We start from the raw sequence: 16,152 nt of genomic DNA on the forward strand, positions 1-16,152 counted from the left end.
TGCTACCTCAGCCACTGGGATTATATGAATGTGCCACCAGGCCCGACTTAATAGTAACTTTTTATGAACAATATTTTTAATTTTGGTGTAGTCTAGTTCATTTATTTTTCTTTTGTTGCCTTTGCATTGTTTCTAAGAAGTCATTGCCCAAAACACTGTTTTTGAAGTTTTACCCTGTTTTTAGTTCTAAGAGTTTTGCTTTTGCTGTTTTGTTTTGATTTACAATGCTGGGAATTGATCAGACCCCAAACTTCATGCTTACTAGGCAAGTGCTCTACCATGATCCATACCAACCCATAGGAATTTTACAGTTTTAGCTTCTAAATTGAGGTCTTTGATCTATTTTTTAAAAAATTGATTTCTGTATTCAATGTAAGGTTAGGGCCCAACTTCATTTCCCCAGCTGCAAGAGTGTCGATGAAGGCTCTTAGCTGACTTTCTCTCTAGGAATTGCCTTAGACAACAGAGAGAGAGAGGCTTCACCCTAGGTTACACTTCCTGCCTAGATGCCATCTACATTCAGTGACCTGTCACTTCGAGGGTACGATCCCTGGCTCCCTCACCTCAGAGCAGAGCAGCCCTGAAGTGTCCTCCAGTCCCAGAACTCTTCACGGCTCCCAACCTCCCTTCTGTCCAGCCCTGATTTTTTTTTAACCTTACCAGGGGAAACACACCTAAAAGCACTATTCAATACATTTTCTAGATACAAATTATAGAATCCATTTCCCAGGGAACCCACCCTAAATGAGTGGTCCTAATAAATAAATTCTAAAAATTTTTCAAAGACAGTCTTTTTTTAAAAATAGATATTCCAATTATCACTTGTTGCTCTCAATTCCAAATCTACACTTCAATTATTTGCTCTACAGTATGGGAACCAGGCACTATAGATTTCTCGCTTCTCAACTAGCAGGCACAATGTTAAATTTTCTAGTAGAAAGTACTAGAGGAATAGTGGAGGAGGATAGGGTTCTCTTCCTGTATCCAGTATGGTAGGCTTGGGCAACTTGATTCTTGGAGCATGAGTAGCTTCAGCATGCCAAGGTTTTGCAATGCCCAGCTTGTCTGGAGAGCCCAGCAGTATCCCCATGTACCTTTTGGATAGTTTCATGATAAAGAACAACCAAGAAGCACCTCTCCATGAAGAGTTTGCCCTGCACTTCTTTAGGAAATTTTGCAGTGAGTTCTGAAGCATGGCACCTCCATATGGATGGGTTCTCCAACACTCAAGGGTGGAGTTCTAGTAAGTTCTACCAGCTAAGCATTTCATGAACTTTTTTGCCATTCAGTGAGAGACAGCCCTCTCCAATGAGGTCTACCTTTCAGGGCTGGAGGGGCTGTTCCCTTTTATCTCAGCCCTAGGAATGGTGACTACTGCTTATACCTGCTATTCCTGAATTCTTTAGAGTTCTCTTGAATCCTTACATTCATTCCCTTATTACTCTAATCCTCTGTTTTAGTTAATTGCTCTTTATAATAAACTTACTTTATTCAATTTATTGTAATATTTCTATCTCCTAAAGAGACCTTGAATGATAGTGTAGGTTATAAAACAATATGCTTGATATTAGTTTAGTTTGACAGGGAAAATGCAAAAGTTTATGTGCAGAGAAATAATAAGACGTAGAAGAATATGCACCAAAGGCAAAATTTAGAGTGTTTTTGCTTAATTTTCTTTGTTTGCCTTTCTTTATCTTCCATATTCACTTACAGAAAAAAATAGTTTAGAAGGAAAAAAATATCTAAATTTAAAACCAAGAAAATTTAATAATTGATTTTATGTCATAAAGTCATACTGTTCAAAGTGTGTGGTCTTTCATCCAACAGGTTAACAGTATCTGGAAACTTGTTAGAAAATGCAGTCTCTGAACTCACCTCAAACCCATGCTGTAGCATTAGAAACTGTATTTAGCAAGATTCCCAGATGACGGATATGCATATTTGAGAAGCTCTGCTATAATGAGCAATTTAACTAGTAGTCTGGGGGTGGACATGGGGGACTAGAAAAAAATTAGCCTAGCTTTCTTAGGAGAGGTGCCACAACTTTTGTATAACAATGGGTATTCCAGCATCTTTCAAAACAATATTGTTCAAAAATTCACATATGTGACCCTTAATCTGTCAAACACTGGCTAATCCTTTGGAGTCTTAAGAAGTATGTTGATTTGTCATTTGTTTATGAATAATTAGTTCTTTAATACATTGATTCCTCAGCAAACAGAGTCTGAGGCAATGGTTTTTGCACTATTACTTCCTAGGGAATTCAATCTAAAGAGGAGGGTAGAAAAGATGGAAAGATTTATGCCCTGACTCCTGTCCATCATTGATTTAATATTTGCCATATCTGCTGCATTTCTGGTTTATACATGGGTGTGGCTATCCATAGAAAGTCCATACTAGAGAAGACAGGATGTCCCAGTAGGAGGTGGGAAGTACATGGGACTGCAGGAATCAGGTACTGTCAGACTGCTGCTTTCAGAAGTTTTCAGAGCAATAGAAAGCTGATCACCATAGCAGCACAAACCAGAGAAATAAAAATAGGTAAGATGGAGAGGGACCAAAATGGTAACAGGTGCCTGACATAATTAAAAGAATTTTTCAAATGAAGACAATTTTGTTCACAGTTTGAAACTGTGGTATCTACAAGCATGCTGTTTGGCAACTAATTTAATTAATAACATTTCCACTTTTAAGAATGTGTCATAGGTGCTCGCAAATTAAATCGTGCTGAGATACATCAAATAAACATGAGAATTCTCAAGACAGATAATGAAATAGAGTGTTTAAAGAAGAGAATAATTGATCTGACAGAAATTAATAAAGCTCTGGGGTAAGTATCTTTTAATTCAGTACTTCAGGGAGTGGAAGTCCGGAGCTTAAATGAGAAAATTGTCCCAAGGGGTTTGTTCTCTGATCTGAACTGGGGCAGGGCAAGTTAAGAGGTGCAGATCAGTCATAGGGAATGACCCAATCCTAGGCAGGAAAGCTGGAGACTGGAAGACCCGGGCCACTGCAGGGGCCATCCAGCTTCCTAGCAGCAACTATAGTTTGCTTATAAATCACACACGACCTCAAATGCCACCTCCAAAGGAAGGTAAAGGCACAGAATAGCTAAGTCGCCATTTTCACAGAATTAAGTTTATAACCACAACTCCTTCCAAAGCAGAAACTCTTGTGGGGATTATAATGTAATAACATCAAACCAGATTTATTGTATCTAGTTTAGTTCTTAAAGACATTTAGTCATACTTATAACCTACTGGAGGGCTTAAGAATGGGGTTGGTTCCCAAAAAGGTTCTATAATTTATCTGTTACAACACCTGTAGTTACCTGAAGCTCTCAGCTTGGGATCTGACACCTGTCAATTCCTTTTCTTTATTCCTGAGCTGTGTTGCCTCAGACCAGCTCTTCACCTCATGGACCTTATTTATTCCATCTGCGAAATGGAAATCACAGCTCTTGACTCCCAGCTCACAGAGAAAGAAACACATTCTAGAAGGAAAACAAAACAAAACAACAAAACCCTCAAGGAATAACTCATTTATGGGAGAAAATTTGCAAGACTAATGAATAAATATCAGAATGTTTTACCAGCATGAGAAATTTTCAAAGAACTCTCACCATAGGGGAAAAAGTCTCCTTGGGAAGCTAAAATAATCAGAAGGTTGCTTGATGCACAAGATATCAAAACAGTGGAGACCTCAAGGCCCAGGAACATACTTCCCAAACCAGGCCCTCAAAATACCTGTCCTGAGAGATGCTCCATGAGAAAGAATGTTCATACTTACATAAATCTGAGGAATACTGAATATTCTAACCCTGTTAGGGATTCACAATGCAGTGTTATTCGTGGTGCAGGCTAACCAGAGACAACTCTATGTAGTAGACTCTCTAAGCCAATAACCAGAGAAACACTGCCAGGCTGGATATTCTTATCAACTGGTCAGCAACATCATACCCCTATATTCCTATAATTCTCAAACTTGAAAGAGCATCAAATCACCCAGAGGACTTGTTAAAACACAGATTACTTGTATGTAGTGGGTTGTGGTGGCAGGGTGGGGGCAAGAGTCTGCATTCCTTACAAGTTGCCAGGTTATGCTGATGCTACTGATCCTAACCACACTGGAGAGTCATTGCTGTAGCCAAATCTTTATGGAAAGGCCAATTACAGAGAAGGAAGTTGCTACAATCACTTGAGGCATCTACTTTTCAAAGAAAGATGCATCTCAAGGTTCCCACAAGCTCTGACAGGTGATAAGTATATCTCCTTTCTCAGATGGTCCTGAAAAGCTGGAAAAAAGGGCAGCTGTTTGGATGTGGTTTTGTTAGGTCCCAGGTTGTGTTTTAGGAGTGCTCTCTTCTCAACACAACACAACCCACCTAGTTAGATTTTTGTTGTTGTTGTTGTTTGTTTGTTTGTTTTTTAACTTGCTTTGCTTTCGTGAGGCTCCTCAATTCTGGGGCTGATCCATTTCTAGGAGGCTTCCTGGGCTAGACCCACAAAGCATCTACTATCTGACCTCCTCTTGGAGCCTCTTTCCTAGGCTTCTTTTTATTGCATTTCTGTAGAGTTTGACTTCTATAAAAAATAAATCTATCAACAGCCCCAACAGCCTGCTTCCATTTTCCTGAGGCTTCAAACACCCCCGCGCCCCCGCCGCCCTGAGTTAAAGTCCTTAACCTCAGGGACTGGAAAAAGTAAAAGATCTTTATGTTTCAGGAGTTTTTAAAAAGTAAACTAGAGAAATGAAATAATGATCCCCTTTTCATATCTTTTACTGTCAGATGTTTTTCCTGACATAAGGTCTCCTGTGGATGGAGGAGGCCAGCATGTGAGGTTGAAGACTCCCTTGGTCCTCAGACCTGACAGAGATGGGAGGAGGGTTGGACTGAGGTCTCAAGCATCTTTGAGACAGTAAAGATGGACTCTTCCTCCTTCCCCTATTGTTTCTGTTCAGAGGAAGACTATCTTTCTCTTGGGCCTACCTCAGAGTGTCTTGGAGATATGATGGGATGGTTATCTTTTTTTTTTTTTTTTTGGCTTAATGACATATCTCAGGTTGATTGATTAAGACCGATGCATATGAAAACATTCATCTGGCCAGATCCCATTCACCTGTTCAAAACTACCTTTGAATCACTTTATACTTTAATCCAAAATATCCTGTAGTTACTACATGGCAATCGATGGGGTAAAGGGAACCCATATTGACACTTTTGCAGCAGATGAACAATTGCTAGGTTGACATTTGTTTTGTGTTTCCTTTTGTCCTTGTATCAACTAAATTAAGATAATCACAAACACAGCTAGAAAATACGTATCCATTACATTTTTCCTCTTCACAAGGGTTCATCTCATCAAACACTCTTTAAATTTCTTTTCTAAGTGCCCTCCTTTTTATGCTGGGAAGGATTCTTTCTTCCCTAGTGAAAAGCAAGAAGAGATGTCGAAGCGGCATACAGAGATTGTCCTAGCACTCAACCAGCTGATGGAACAAAAAGCCACTACCACAGTTAACATAAATGATATCTGTACCAAAATCAAAGAGGATAGAAAAGAAACAGAATTGCATAAAGTACATCTGCAAGAGACAGAGGAGTTGATGTCAAAAGATAAAGAAGAATATTTGATAAGAAAACAGCAATTGGCTGCAGAAGTAAGTGGCATGATTTTTTTTTAAGATACAGAATGATTTAGAATCTAAGGCAGAAATGGAAAATAATTGTCCTCAAGGCTGGCAAATGCTCTTTATGGTGTCTTCTGTGAACATTGGGCAGGAATATCAGACATTTGGAGTCTCATGGAGAAGACACTTGATTATATCCCAGCATCTCAATTAATGGGAAAGAATATAAGAGGCAGGATTTGTAACCTCATGGTGGCCCTTGCCTATAGGCCAAATATGCAGCCATAGAGGGAAGAAGGACTTGCCACCATGTTATCTCGTTGCCTTTGGCAGTCCTGGGACTGTTTCTGTGTGGACAGGGCCAGCTAATTCAAACAGAACACCTGTTCATGCCTGCCACTTCTTCTAGATGAACCTGAGAGATCAGTGGCCCTGCAGAGGAGCTGTCCAGAGCCAAGGGCCTAAAGATCCAACAGTGTTCTGAGGCCAGCATGTAAGGGTAGGGCTGGCAAAGCTACCTCATCTTTTACTGCACCCCAAAAGGCTGTGTATCTGCTATGCTGTGTTAATTGAAATTCACCTTCAAATGGCTTACGATCATTTCATCTGTGAAATTTCTTTTGCAGTACTTCTGGTTACTCCAGAAGAGGCAGGGCTGTCTCCATATTAGGTGTACCCAGCAGCAGTCTTCACCCTCCCTCTGCAAGCTGGGTGCATGATGAGGATTGCTGTGCAGCTCCTGATGCTGCTCTTTCCAAGATAGCAATTGGCATAACCTTGGTTTATAAATGCAGCAAATCAGACTTGGGCTGGCAGGCACTATCATCTTAAATAGGAAGGGAGAGGGAGAGGGAAAGAGGATGGAAAGAAGGGAAGAGAAGGAAGGAAAGAAACTTGGTTTATTAAATTGTTTTTCTTGAGTCTTAATTAAAATTTAAAGAAATAAAACCTGGCAGTGACCATTGGAAATCAGGTGTGAGCTGGGTTTTTTGTTGTTGTTGTTGTTTTGTGTTTAGTTGTTGTTGTTGTTTGTGGTGCTGGTGAATAAACGCAGGGCCTTGTGCATGTGAGGCAAGCCTCCACAAACTGAGCTGTATCCCCAGCCCTAGGTCTGAGCTTCTTGATCCTTAAAAAATGTCAATTCTTCAGAAATAGTTTTACCCTAAAACCATGTATTCCTGAGAATAGAGAGCCCAGCACCACTGTTTGTTGTAACTGGCATTTTAGTAAAAGAGCTAACAAGGAGCCCATCTTGGTCTGTTTGTGCTGCTATAACAAAATACCTGAAACTGGATAATTTACAAATAATAAATTTATTTCTCCCAGTTTTGGTGGCTGGAAATCCCAGATCATGGCACCAGTGAGTTCAGTGTCTGCTGAGGGACCAATCTCTGTTTCCAATATGACACCTCAAACACTGCATCTTCCAGAGGGGATGAATGTTGTGTCCTCACATGGCACAAGGCAAGACAGGGCTTAGCTAATTCCTTGCAGCCCTTTTATAAGGCCCTGAGTCCCAACCAGGAGCTCTGGACTGTCATGACTTAGTCAACTCTTGCCCCACCTGTTAGTACTACCACATTGGAAATTAAGTTTCAACATATGAATTTTGGGGACCATATTCAGACCATAGCAGAGTCTCTTGGGCAGTCTATAGCCACCAGACAGAATTTTAAAAGCCAAATTCTCTGGATCCTTTTCTGGGTTGAAACCAGCTGTAAGCCTGGGCTGCATTGCTTGAATCCACTGAAATGTATGTCTAAAAACTTTACTTGAATTTATTGCTATAACAACAAAATGCAAATTATAGGACAATAAGGATGAAAAGGGGTTATCCTGTTTTCATTCCCTTCCCATGACAACCCTGAGAGGCATTTGCACTCCCTCCACTGTTTCAAACCCTGAGCAGGGTTTTGTTCCCTCTCTGTAGCCCAGACACCCCCATACTGGTTCTGATCACCACATTACAGGGGCAGAGCAGGGTGTCCAACTGGGCCTAACCCGATAAGGACCCCCATGGTGCTGGAAGGGTGGGGGAACCCTGTTTCCTTTTTTCACTTCTCCTGGAACCACAACAGTGGGTTGGGGTTGAGGGGAGGCATGGAATCTGCTCTTTGCCCACCAGAAGGGAGGAATTTGTTACATCCACTACTGCATGCGGGCATCAGGAACAGGGCCTGCACACCTCACATGTGGAAGACATGGCTACACTGCTTTCTTGAAAAAATGGATTTCACACTTTATTTAAGCCCGACAGGGATGGATCCCCTTTCTATTCTTTAATATGAACATTAAAACCTAAAAAAAAAAATAAGCTCAGAAAGCTTCATGTAGGAAATCTGCAAACATCATAGGTTCCTCTTCAGTATTGCTATATGAATAGTCTGTCTCAATGGTCTACAAACTTTTTCTAAAAAAGGCCAGATAGTAAATACTTAAAACCATACAGTCTCTGGCACAGCTGCTCAACTCTGCCATTTTGTCACAAAAGTAGACATAAATAATACTTAAATAAATGAAAGCAGTGTTGCATGGACAGGCGGTGGCTGGATTTGGCCCACAAGTAGCCTCCCCAGGTCTGTCTTCCTGGGAAAGGACACCAGTTAAGATGCATTCAGATGCAACAGCAAGGCCCTGGCTGAAGCTGGCTCCAACAGTAAGGTCATTTATTTTGTCCTTATTATAGGAATTCTCAAGGTGGGACATCTCCTCTCATCCCCAGGCTTGTTTTGCTCAGGGTCATTAGAAACCTGCTTGTGATAACTGGACCTTATGCTTCCTTATTCAAATGGAAAGAGGAAAACCTTTCCCCAAGCATAAGCTTTTCTCTCCTGTGTTTCATAGGCCAGGTGCAGATGGTGTCCAGCCCTGGAATCACAGCAGATCCTGAGGGAGTGCCATGTGCTAAGGGGATGGACCAATTGAGGTAGATGGATATTCAGGAATCAACCACCAGTGTTCACTAAAGACACATGACAGGCCATGGTCACACCTGTTAATTACCTTACTTAGTGTGAGAAAGGAAAACCTATTAAGATGTCAGAATATCTCTAAGCCCATAAGATATCTCCCAACACAAAATACTGTTTTCTGTGATTGTAATATCTTGGGGGGAAGAATTAAGTCTAAGCATAAATGCGGATTTCTCATTTTCAATAAAACTTCTTAATTGCTAGGTTTCATTCAGATGCATCTGTACTTCTGTGTAGAAAGAATTGATAATAGTCATTCAGGATTAGTGCTTGGGGTGAAGTAGCTGGTGACTCTAATGGAGAGCCACCCAGACGTATGTCCTCATAGTTCTTTAATACAGAGTTGAAATGATTTCTTAGACCTTCCCACTTATTTCTTCCTTCATTCGTCATCATTAATTTTGTAGATGAACGTGTTTGATTTTGATAAGAGGGTGATTCACTTCATTAGGGTCTCACAAGTGATTATATTATCTTTGATCTTGGTGAAACAGCAAGAAGTTGACTGGGATTGTAAGATATCCTGTCTTCAATGATTTTGTTTACTCTGTCTTTAGTTAGTTTATTTCCCATGAAGTAATGTAACTTTTAAGTTCCTTGCAATTCTTCATTCCTCCCTTCCTCATCTCTCCATGTCTGCTGAGCACGCTATAAATCAGGTAACCATTGCTGTGGTATTTTACTAGTAAATCACTACAAGGGCAAATATTGCTTTTATAACTTGTTATTAATGATCATTGCTATTACTTCTCTTCTAGATTTACTGTTTCAATATTTTATAATTATAATTTGACTCATATAGTTCACTGGTCCCTGTGATACTGCAAAATAAGCAAACCCTGATTTTGCTTTATATTATTTTACTTTACTTGTTGGAATACTTAGATTGAATATGGTATACTTAGATTGTGAACTAAGTTGATAAATTAAAAAAGTTTTCTAAACTTTGTTGTGCTAATTAGACTTTTAAATTAGTTTGTTCTGTCACTATAGATAAGTGAATTTAAAAAGATATATGAGCTTAAGAAAATAGAGACTTTTAAAAAGAAGAAAGAATTGGATAAATTACTAGAGGAAGTGTCAAAAATGAAAGAAGCAGTTATTACCACCTCAGCGGTAAGAAAGAATAAACTATGTTTTTTTCAAGCCTAAAAAAAGCTAATTGATTTTCATTAAGATACTCAATTACAGAATACGAATAAAAGCTAACATTTATTCACAACATGAAATGATCATTTAAAAAGATCATTGCCTTTTTTTAGATTTCAACATAGTAAAGTGCACAGGTCAGACCATGCTTAAGGGAGAACAGAGAGGTTATACAAAATGTAATTCACCTGCATGCCCAAGCTCATATTTCCAGTTTCAGCCTCATAAATCAAACAAGCATCCCACCAACCTAGCTTGGGAAAATCAGGTGTATGTTTCTTAACTATATTTAAAGATCTCTAAGACCATTTCTAACATGCTACAAACGCATCCCCAGGTCCTTGTCCACCTCCCACATTCAGCCTGCCCTTCTCAACTCACATTATCACAGAATAGTGCTTGAAGCACAAACCTGAGTGTCACACAGACCTGGGTTCAAATCTTGGATCTACCAACCTGAGGTAGAAATAGAGGGTAATAATATTGCTTACTGCAAAGATTTTTTTTTGTGGAGATTAACCAAGTAATGCCTATCGGGCTTTTAGCCCAGTGCTTTGTATTTGGTAAAGTTTATGGCTGTTGTTGGTTGATATTAGAAGATAGCAGTTTAGCTATGGATTGAGACCACAGGGAATTTCAGACGAACCTTCATATGGTACCTTTAGCCTTCAAGTCTTTGCAACCAGGTCAAACTAATGTGATGTTGACAGAAAAGAATAATTGGGTGCAATTTTCAAGGCAATCTACTTGTTCAGGGGAGGGATAACTGAGGGGTAGAGGTAACAACAGGACTTCAGCCCGTAGCCCTAAATCCAATGATTGATCCCCAATCTTTCATCACTCTGCAAATTTTGGTGATAGTTCTAGAATATTGGACCTCTGATAAGTTGGGAACTAGCTACAGCCCAGATGTTTAGCCATCTGGGTGCTCTAGAGAAAACAAAGAACAAAACATTTTGAGTATCGTTTATATAGTATCTATCTCACATGACATGCTCCCCACAGGAGTTTATTTGACCCCACGTTGATGTCCAGAATTAAATGGCCTAAATATTCCATCCAGGTAATTCTATGTCAGAGGGAAGAGCAATTGTGCATCCTTTCCTTAGCTCTATGCTCCCTCACAGGTGGAAAATAAAACTAAGACTCAATAACTTTGAATTCCCTTCTCTTTATACCAAAACTACATTGCAAAAATAATGATTTCACTATGAATTTTCTCTACTGATTTTTTTCCCTTATTTTAAGTCATGTTAACATTTTTTCATAGTATCCATTTGTTCTATTTTCTGAATACTGATAAAATATTGATAAAATATTTTTAAAATTATTTTTGGAATAAACATAACTATTAAAACAAAAGACCTAATTTGTTATGGCTTTTAAAAACAATATTTTTTAGTGTTCTGGGATAATTCTTTGAATATGATTATGATGCTGTTAATTTATTTGACTTTTTAAAAATGGTAACAAAATAAATTCTTGTCTTAAAGATTTTTTTAAGTATAATTTTCACATTCTTTCTGCTATTATTGTCTTCCCCCTCCACATGTTGGGTTTTTTGATGATTTCAGAATTATTTTTGACCCAGTTTATTTTATGAAGAAACAAGTATAAATATTGCCTTTTTTTAAACTAAAAGATGGTATCAGTATAAGAGTTGAATGAGTTATTCATGAATATTTAGTGTAATCAAACTGTTATTGTGTTATCAAAATTGGTCATGATTGAATGTCATATTTTTTGTTGAATTTTCAATAGGCTCTTAGTGATCACAATTTAGAGATAGCACAGCTACATGGCTCAATAAAGCACTGGGAAAAAGAGTTGGAAGGGATGAAGAAAGTGTGTAAGATTCTGGAGGATAAAACGTAAGTGTGATACTTTACTTTTACTGAAGTATTTATAATATTGTTAATCAACTTTTCATTACTATAACAAATTACCTGAGATAATCAGCTTGTAAAAAGAAAATATTTATTTTGGCTCACAGTTTTAAAGTTTTTAATCTATGATCATTTGGTCCCATTGCTTTGTGCCCATGGCAAGGGTGCTAGCATAGCTTGGCGGGAACATATGACAGAGAAAAACTACTTACCTGGTAGTCAGGAAGCAAAGAAGTAGAAGATGGACGAGCCTGGAGTCTGACAGTCCCCTTAAGATATGCCCCCAGTGTCCTAAATACTACCCACCAGGTCCTCCCTTTTCAAGGGCAGACTATATCCTAATAGCACCACTTTGGAGACCAAGCTTTTAACATATGGGCCTCTGAGAAATATTCAAAATCCAAACTATAGCAGTTAATATGGTACTTTCATATTTTATGAATGTCTTTAATATTAGATGGATATTCTATTCTCTTAGTTTACTCAAATTTGTGTGATAGCTTTAAAGAATCAGATCTTCATTTTGAAATAAGCCATTCTTTCCAATGATGAAGAGAGAAGACTAAGAATGACACATTCACCTTGGAAAAGGGGGGGGGGACTCTTTTAAATTGTTATCCTCACTTCAGCTGTTGACTCCTTACAAACAAAAATTCCTTTGGGGAAAGTCACTAGTAGCACATGCCATAAGGCTATAACTCTCCTGTGGGTTGTGATAAGTATTCTTAGTCAAGGGGGATTTTCAGAACCTACTGAGAAAATACAGTGGTAGAGTGCTTGCCTACCATGGGTATGAACCCCAGTACCATAATACAATAAAAGAAGTAAAATAAAATCTGAACTCTTACTTTGCCCTCAAAATCCTGCATGTTCTAGTCTATCATTTCTAGCCTAATTATACCCCTTCCTTGAATACACCAAGCTTTTTCTTGTCTCTGGATCTTAACCCTTGCTGTTTCTTCTGCCTTTCAGTCTCCTCCTTTAGATCTTTACATGACTGGCTCTTTCTTATCACTCAAAGAGGTCTTCCCTAACGTTCTGTCCAAAGCAGTATTCTTGCTCTCAGGATCTCACTACACTGTACCCTACTAGGTGCTCTTTGGAGCATTAACATTAACTGAAAGCTATTAATATTTTCTTGGTAGCTTACATCTATTCTGACTACTCCACCAGAATGTAATTTACAGAAGATTAGGAACTTTGGATATATGGTATCCCTAAGCACCTTGAACAAATCTGGCAGAGTGTGGGTGTTCAAGAATTGTTCCTTGTGGCGGGGCATGGTGGCACATGCCTGTAATCCCAGCAGCTTGGGAGGCTAAGGCAGGAGAATTGTGAGTTCAAAGCCAGCCTCAGCCAAAGTGAGGTGTTAAGCAACTCTGTGAAACCCTGTCTCTAAATAAAATACAAAATAGGGCTGAGAATGTGGGTCAGTGGCTGAGGGCCCCTGAGTTCAATCCCTGGTACCTCTCACCCCAAAATTGTTTCTTAAGTGAAATAATAAATAACTAAAGTATTGGTTCACTAATTGAAAAGCAAGAAAAATTTATATATATATATATATATATATATATATATATATATAAATAGATTGTATGGGGACCTGAGAACTGACTAGAAGTTTCCATGCTATAAGTACATGTATCTTTCGCTGCAAAATATGTTCTGTCATGAATCTGTTCAGCTTTCTTTGTTCATAGGCAGTTCTTTACGACTCATCAGAACAAACTGGATGATACATCCATTATTGAAAAAAATGAATACCTGAGTAAGATAAAAGAGGTAGGAAGACAAGAGTGATATGCCTTTTAGATATAATTAGATTTTATATTTATTTGGTGTTTAAGTAGGTGTTAAAATATACCATTTTTTCAAAAGTAGAAATTTTTGTTGACTAATAATAATCATGATCATGCACAGTAACTGATTTAAAGATTTTTATCTGCTCCCAAAGTATCTTAAATACACGAAAAAGCAAAGATTGTCCATGTGAAGATGAATTGTTTTTAGGTTACTTTTTGTTTGGTTATAATAGGACTATCTGATTAGTAGATATTTTTCATATGAATTATTTATAGAAATCATGATATTCTTGATGTTGTTTGGTAATCTGTGAAGTATAGCAACCTAATTTTCACTTAATAATATTAGTATTATTTGGTGGGCTGAGGCTGTAGCTTAGTGATGGAGCACTTGCCTAGTATGTGTGAGGCACTGGGTTCCATCCTTAGCACTACATAAAAATAAACAAATAAAATAAAGGCATGCTGTCCATCTACAATTATAAAATAATTAAACATATTAGTATTATTTGGAAGTACTTGAGTCAGATTTAACCCTAAGGAGAATTCTCTAGAATTTTGTTTATTTTGTTTTGCTTCTTTCTTTTTATTTTTCTTTTTTTCCTTTTATTGTTTTTTTTTTTTTTTTTGGAAATGTTTAAAATTTTTCTAGACATTTTTTCAACTTAGGTTAAAAGAAATTTTATAAGTAAATAGCCAACAATGTAAACCAAGACAGCCACAAGATATTTCGTGAAGCATTCATTAGGATAGTGAAATAAGAGGAGGGAAGATTTAATTAAAATCCAACAAAAAGAGCTTAGTTAAATAAGTATGAATATTGGTAATATGTTTTCAAGTTATGAAGTCATTGTAAAAGAGTATTATATGACCCCATTTATTTATGTATATACACAAATATGCACTCACACCAGAGATAACTGAAATTCTTTTTGTTCCTCACAGTAAATGAATGTGTGAAATCTCCCCCCCCCCACAACCAAATGCACATAGTTAATTACCATAGATCAGGCTTTATAGTGTCAGTACCCTCTATCTGCATCCTCTATCATGTTTTGTATCAAATCAGCTAGATGTAAAATCCATTCCTTTTACTACATTCTAAAACAAATTGAATAACACTGATTTCATGATCTACTGCAATCTTCGTTGGAAATTTTAGAAGTCATGGGAAAGAATTCCACTGCAAAGCACAAAATCTTTTTTGTTCACTGCCTTTTCTTTGACTTCTAGTTCTTCATCCACCTCTTGTTCTAGGATGCATGACCATCACACATTCAAATTCTTCTCCCTGTTAAAAAGTATCTCTCTCCATCCAAGGCCTGTATCCGTGCCCCAGATCAGAAGGAACATCACAGGAACTCTCCCAGAAGAATGATACGTACCAGTTAAATACTTTTCAATTTGTGGTTTTGTGAAAAAAATCAGCATAAAACTAGAGGTTTCCTCTAGGACAGCCCTTCTCTGATCCTCTCAGTTGCAAGGATTCTAGAAACCAGTAAAGGCTGGTTGGTTGGTTGGTTGGTTTTGAAGTTGTCTTTTGTTTTATGATCAAAAGATTTTTTTTTCCAGTTATTACCTGTTGTAGGAGTTGTAGACAACCTTCAGACAATAATTTCATATTTTTCAGGCTTCATGATTGTCTAAACAATCTAGGACCCCTAAACTGGAATAGCTCACCTGGTCAAAGGGGCAAATAGAGGGGTTTTCCTTTCAATCCATATTCCTCAAACAAATTCCATGGTTACAAGTAACCATTTCATTTCAAAGAGCAGGGCTCTGACTCACTTAGTATTTCTACTCAAATAGATACTGTAGGCTCTTAGTGACATTCATAATTCTCATGAGTTATTGGAGGCAAGTTCAATATTATGGTTTAGATGTGAGGTGTTCCCCAAAAGCTCATGTGTGAGACAGTGCAAGAAGGCTTAGTTTTGAAATGATTGGATTATGAGACTCTTAACCCAATCAGTGAATTAACCCCCTGATAGGGATTGACTAAATGGTAACCGAAGGCTGGTATGCTGTGGCTAGAGGTGGTGGGTCAGGGAGACATGCCTTTGGAGTATATATTTTATATCTGGCAAGTGGAGTCTCTCTTTTTCTGCTTTCTGATCATCATGTGAGCTGCCTCTATCTACCACACTCTTCCACCATGATGTTCAGCCCCACCTTGAGCCCCAAGGAAAGCAGCTTGCTGTCTATGGACTCAGAACTCTGAAACCATGAGCCTCCAAATAAGCTTTTCCTCCTTAAAATTGTTCTTTTTAGGTCTTTGAGTCACAGCAGCAAAAAAGCTGAGATGGAATTCAAAGATGGAATTAAACTCTGTTATATATTTAATTTTCCCCCAACATCTCCCCAATCCCCTGCTATTCCCCTACCAGCCCCTGTGTACCAGCACTCTGCTCTCTATTCTATGAGTTTAGCACTTTTTAGATTCCTCATATAAATGAGATCATAGAACATTTATCTTTCTGAACCTGGACTGTTTTACTTAACATAATGTCCTCATCCAAGTTGTTGCAAACAGTGGGTTGCCATTCTTTTTTCAAGGTTGAGTAGTTTTTCATCGTGTGTATACACTGTGTTTTTTGGTTATTCGTTCATCCATTGGTGGACACTTAGGTTAATTCCATACTTGGCTTTTGTGAATAAATTATTAAGTGCATCACATTATTTATGCATAGATATATCTTTTAATGAATGTGA

At 38.1% G+C, this 16,152-nt stretch overlaps 1 protein-coding gene across 3 annotated transcripts in view; it reads left to right on the plus strand.

Moving 5' to 3' along the window:
- Ccdc175 (coiled-coil domain containing 175) overlaps nt 1-16,152 on the plus strand; it is a 66,491-nt gene that overhangs the window by 5,936 nt on the left and 44,403 nt on the right. For 2 of the 3 annotated variants that reach the window (XM_046461094.2, XM_058584618.1), the window contains exons 4-8: nt 2,695-2,830; nt 5,433-5,661; nt 9,597-9,719; nt 11,514-11,623; nt 13,339-13,420. In XM_046461094.2, the coding sequence (XP_046317050.1) occupies nt 2,695-2,830; nt 5,433-5,661; nt 9,597-9,719; nt 11,514-11,623; nt 13,339-13,420 (680 nt within the window). The remainder of the gene's footprint in view (nt 1-2,694; nt 2,831-5,432; nt 5,662-9,596; nt 9,720-11,513; nt 11,624-13,338; nt 13,421-16,152) is intronic. The other variant, XM_058584619.1, reaches the window with a different exon arrangement.

The sequence above is a fragment of the Marmota monax genome, unplaced genomic scaffold (assembly GCF_021218885.2).
Source record: "Marmota monax isolate L192 unplaced genomic scaffold, Marmota_monax_Labrador192_F-V1.1 WCK01_AAM20220418_F8-fsc00001, whole genome shotgun sequence".
Lineage (NCBI taxonomy): Eukaryota > Metazoa > Chordata > Mammalia > Rodentia > Sciuridae > Marmota > Marmota monax.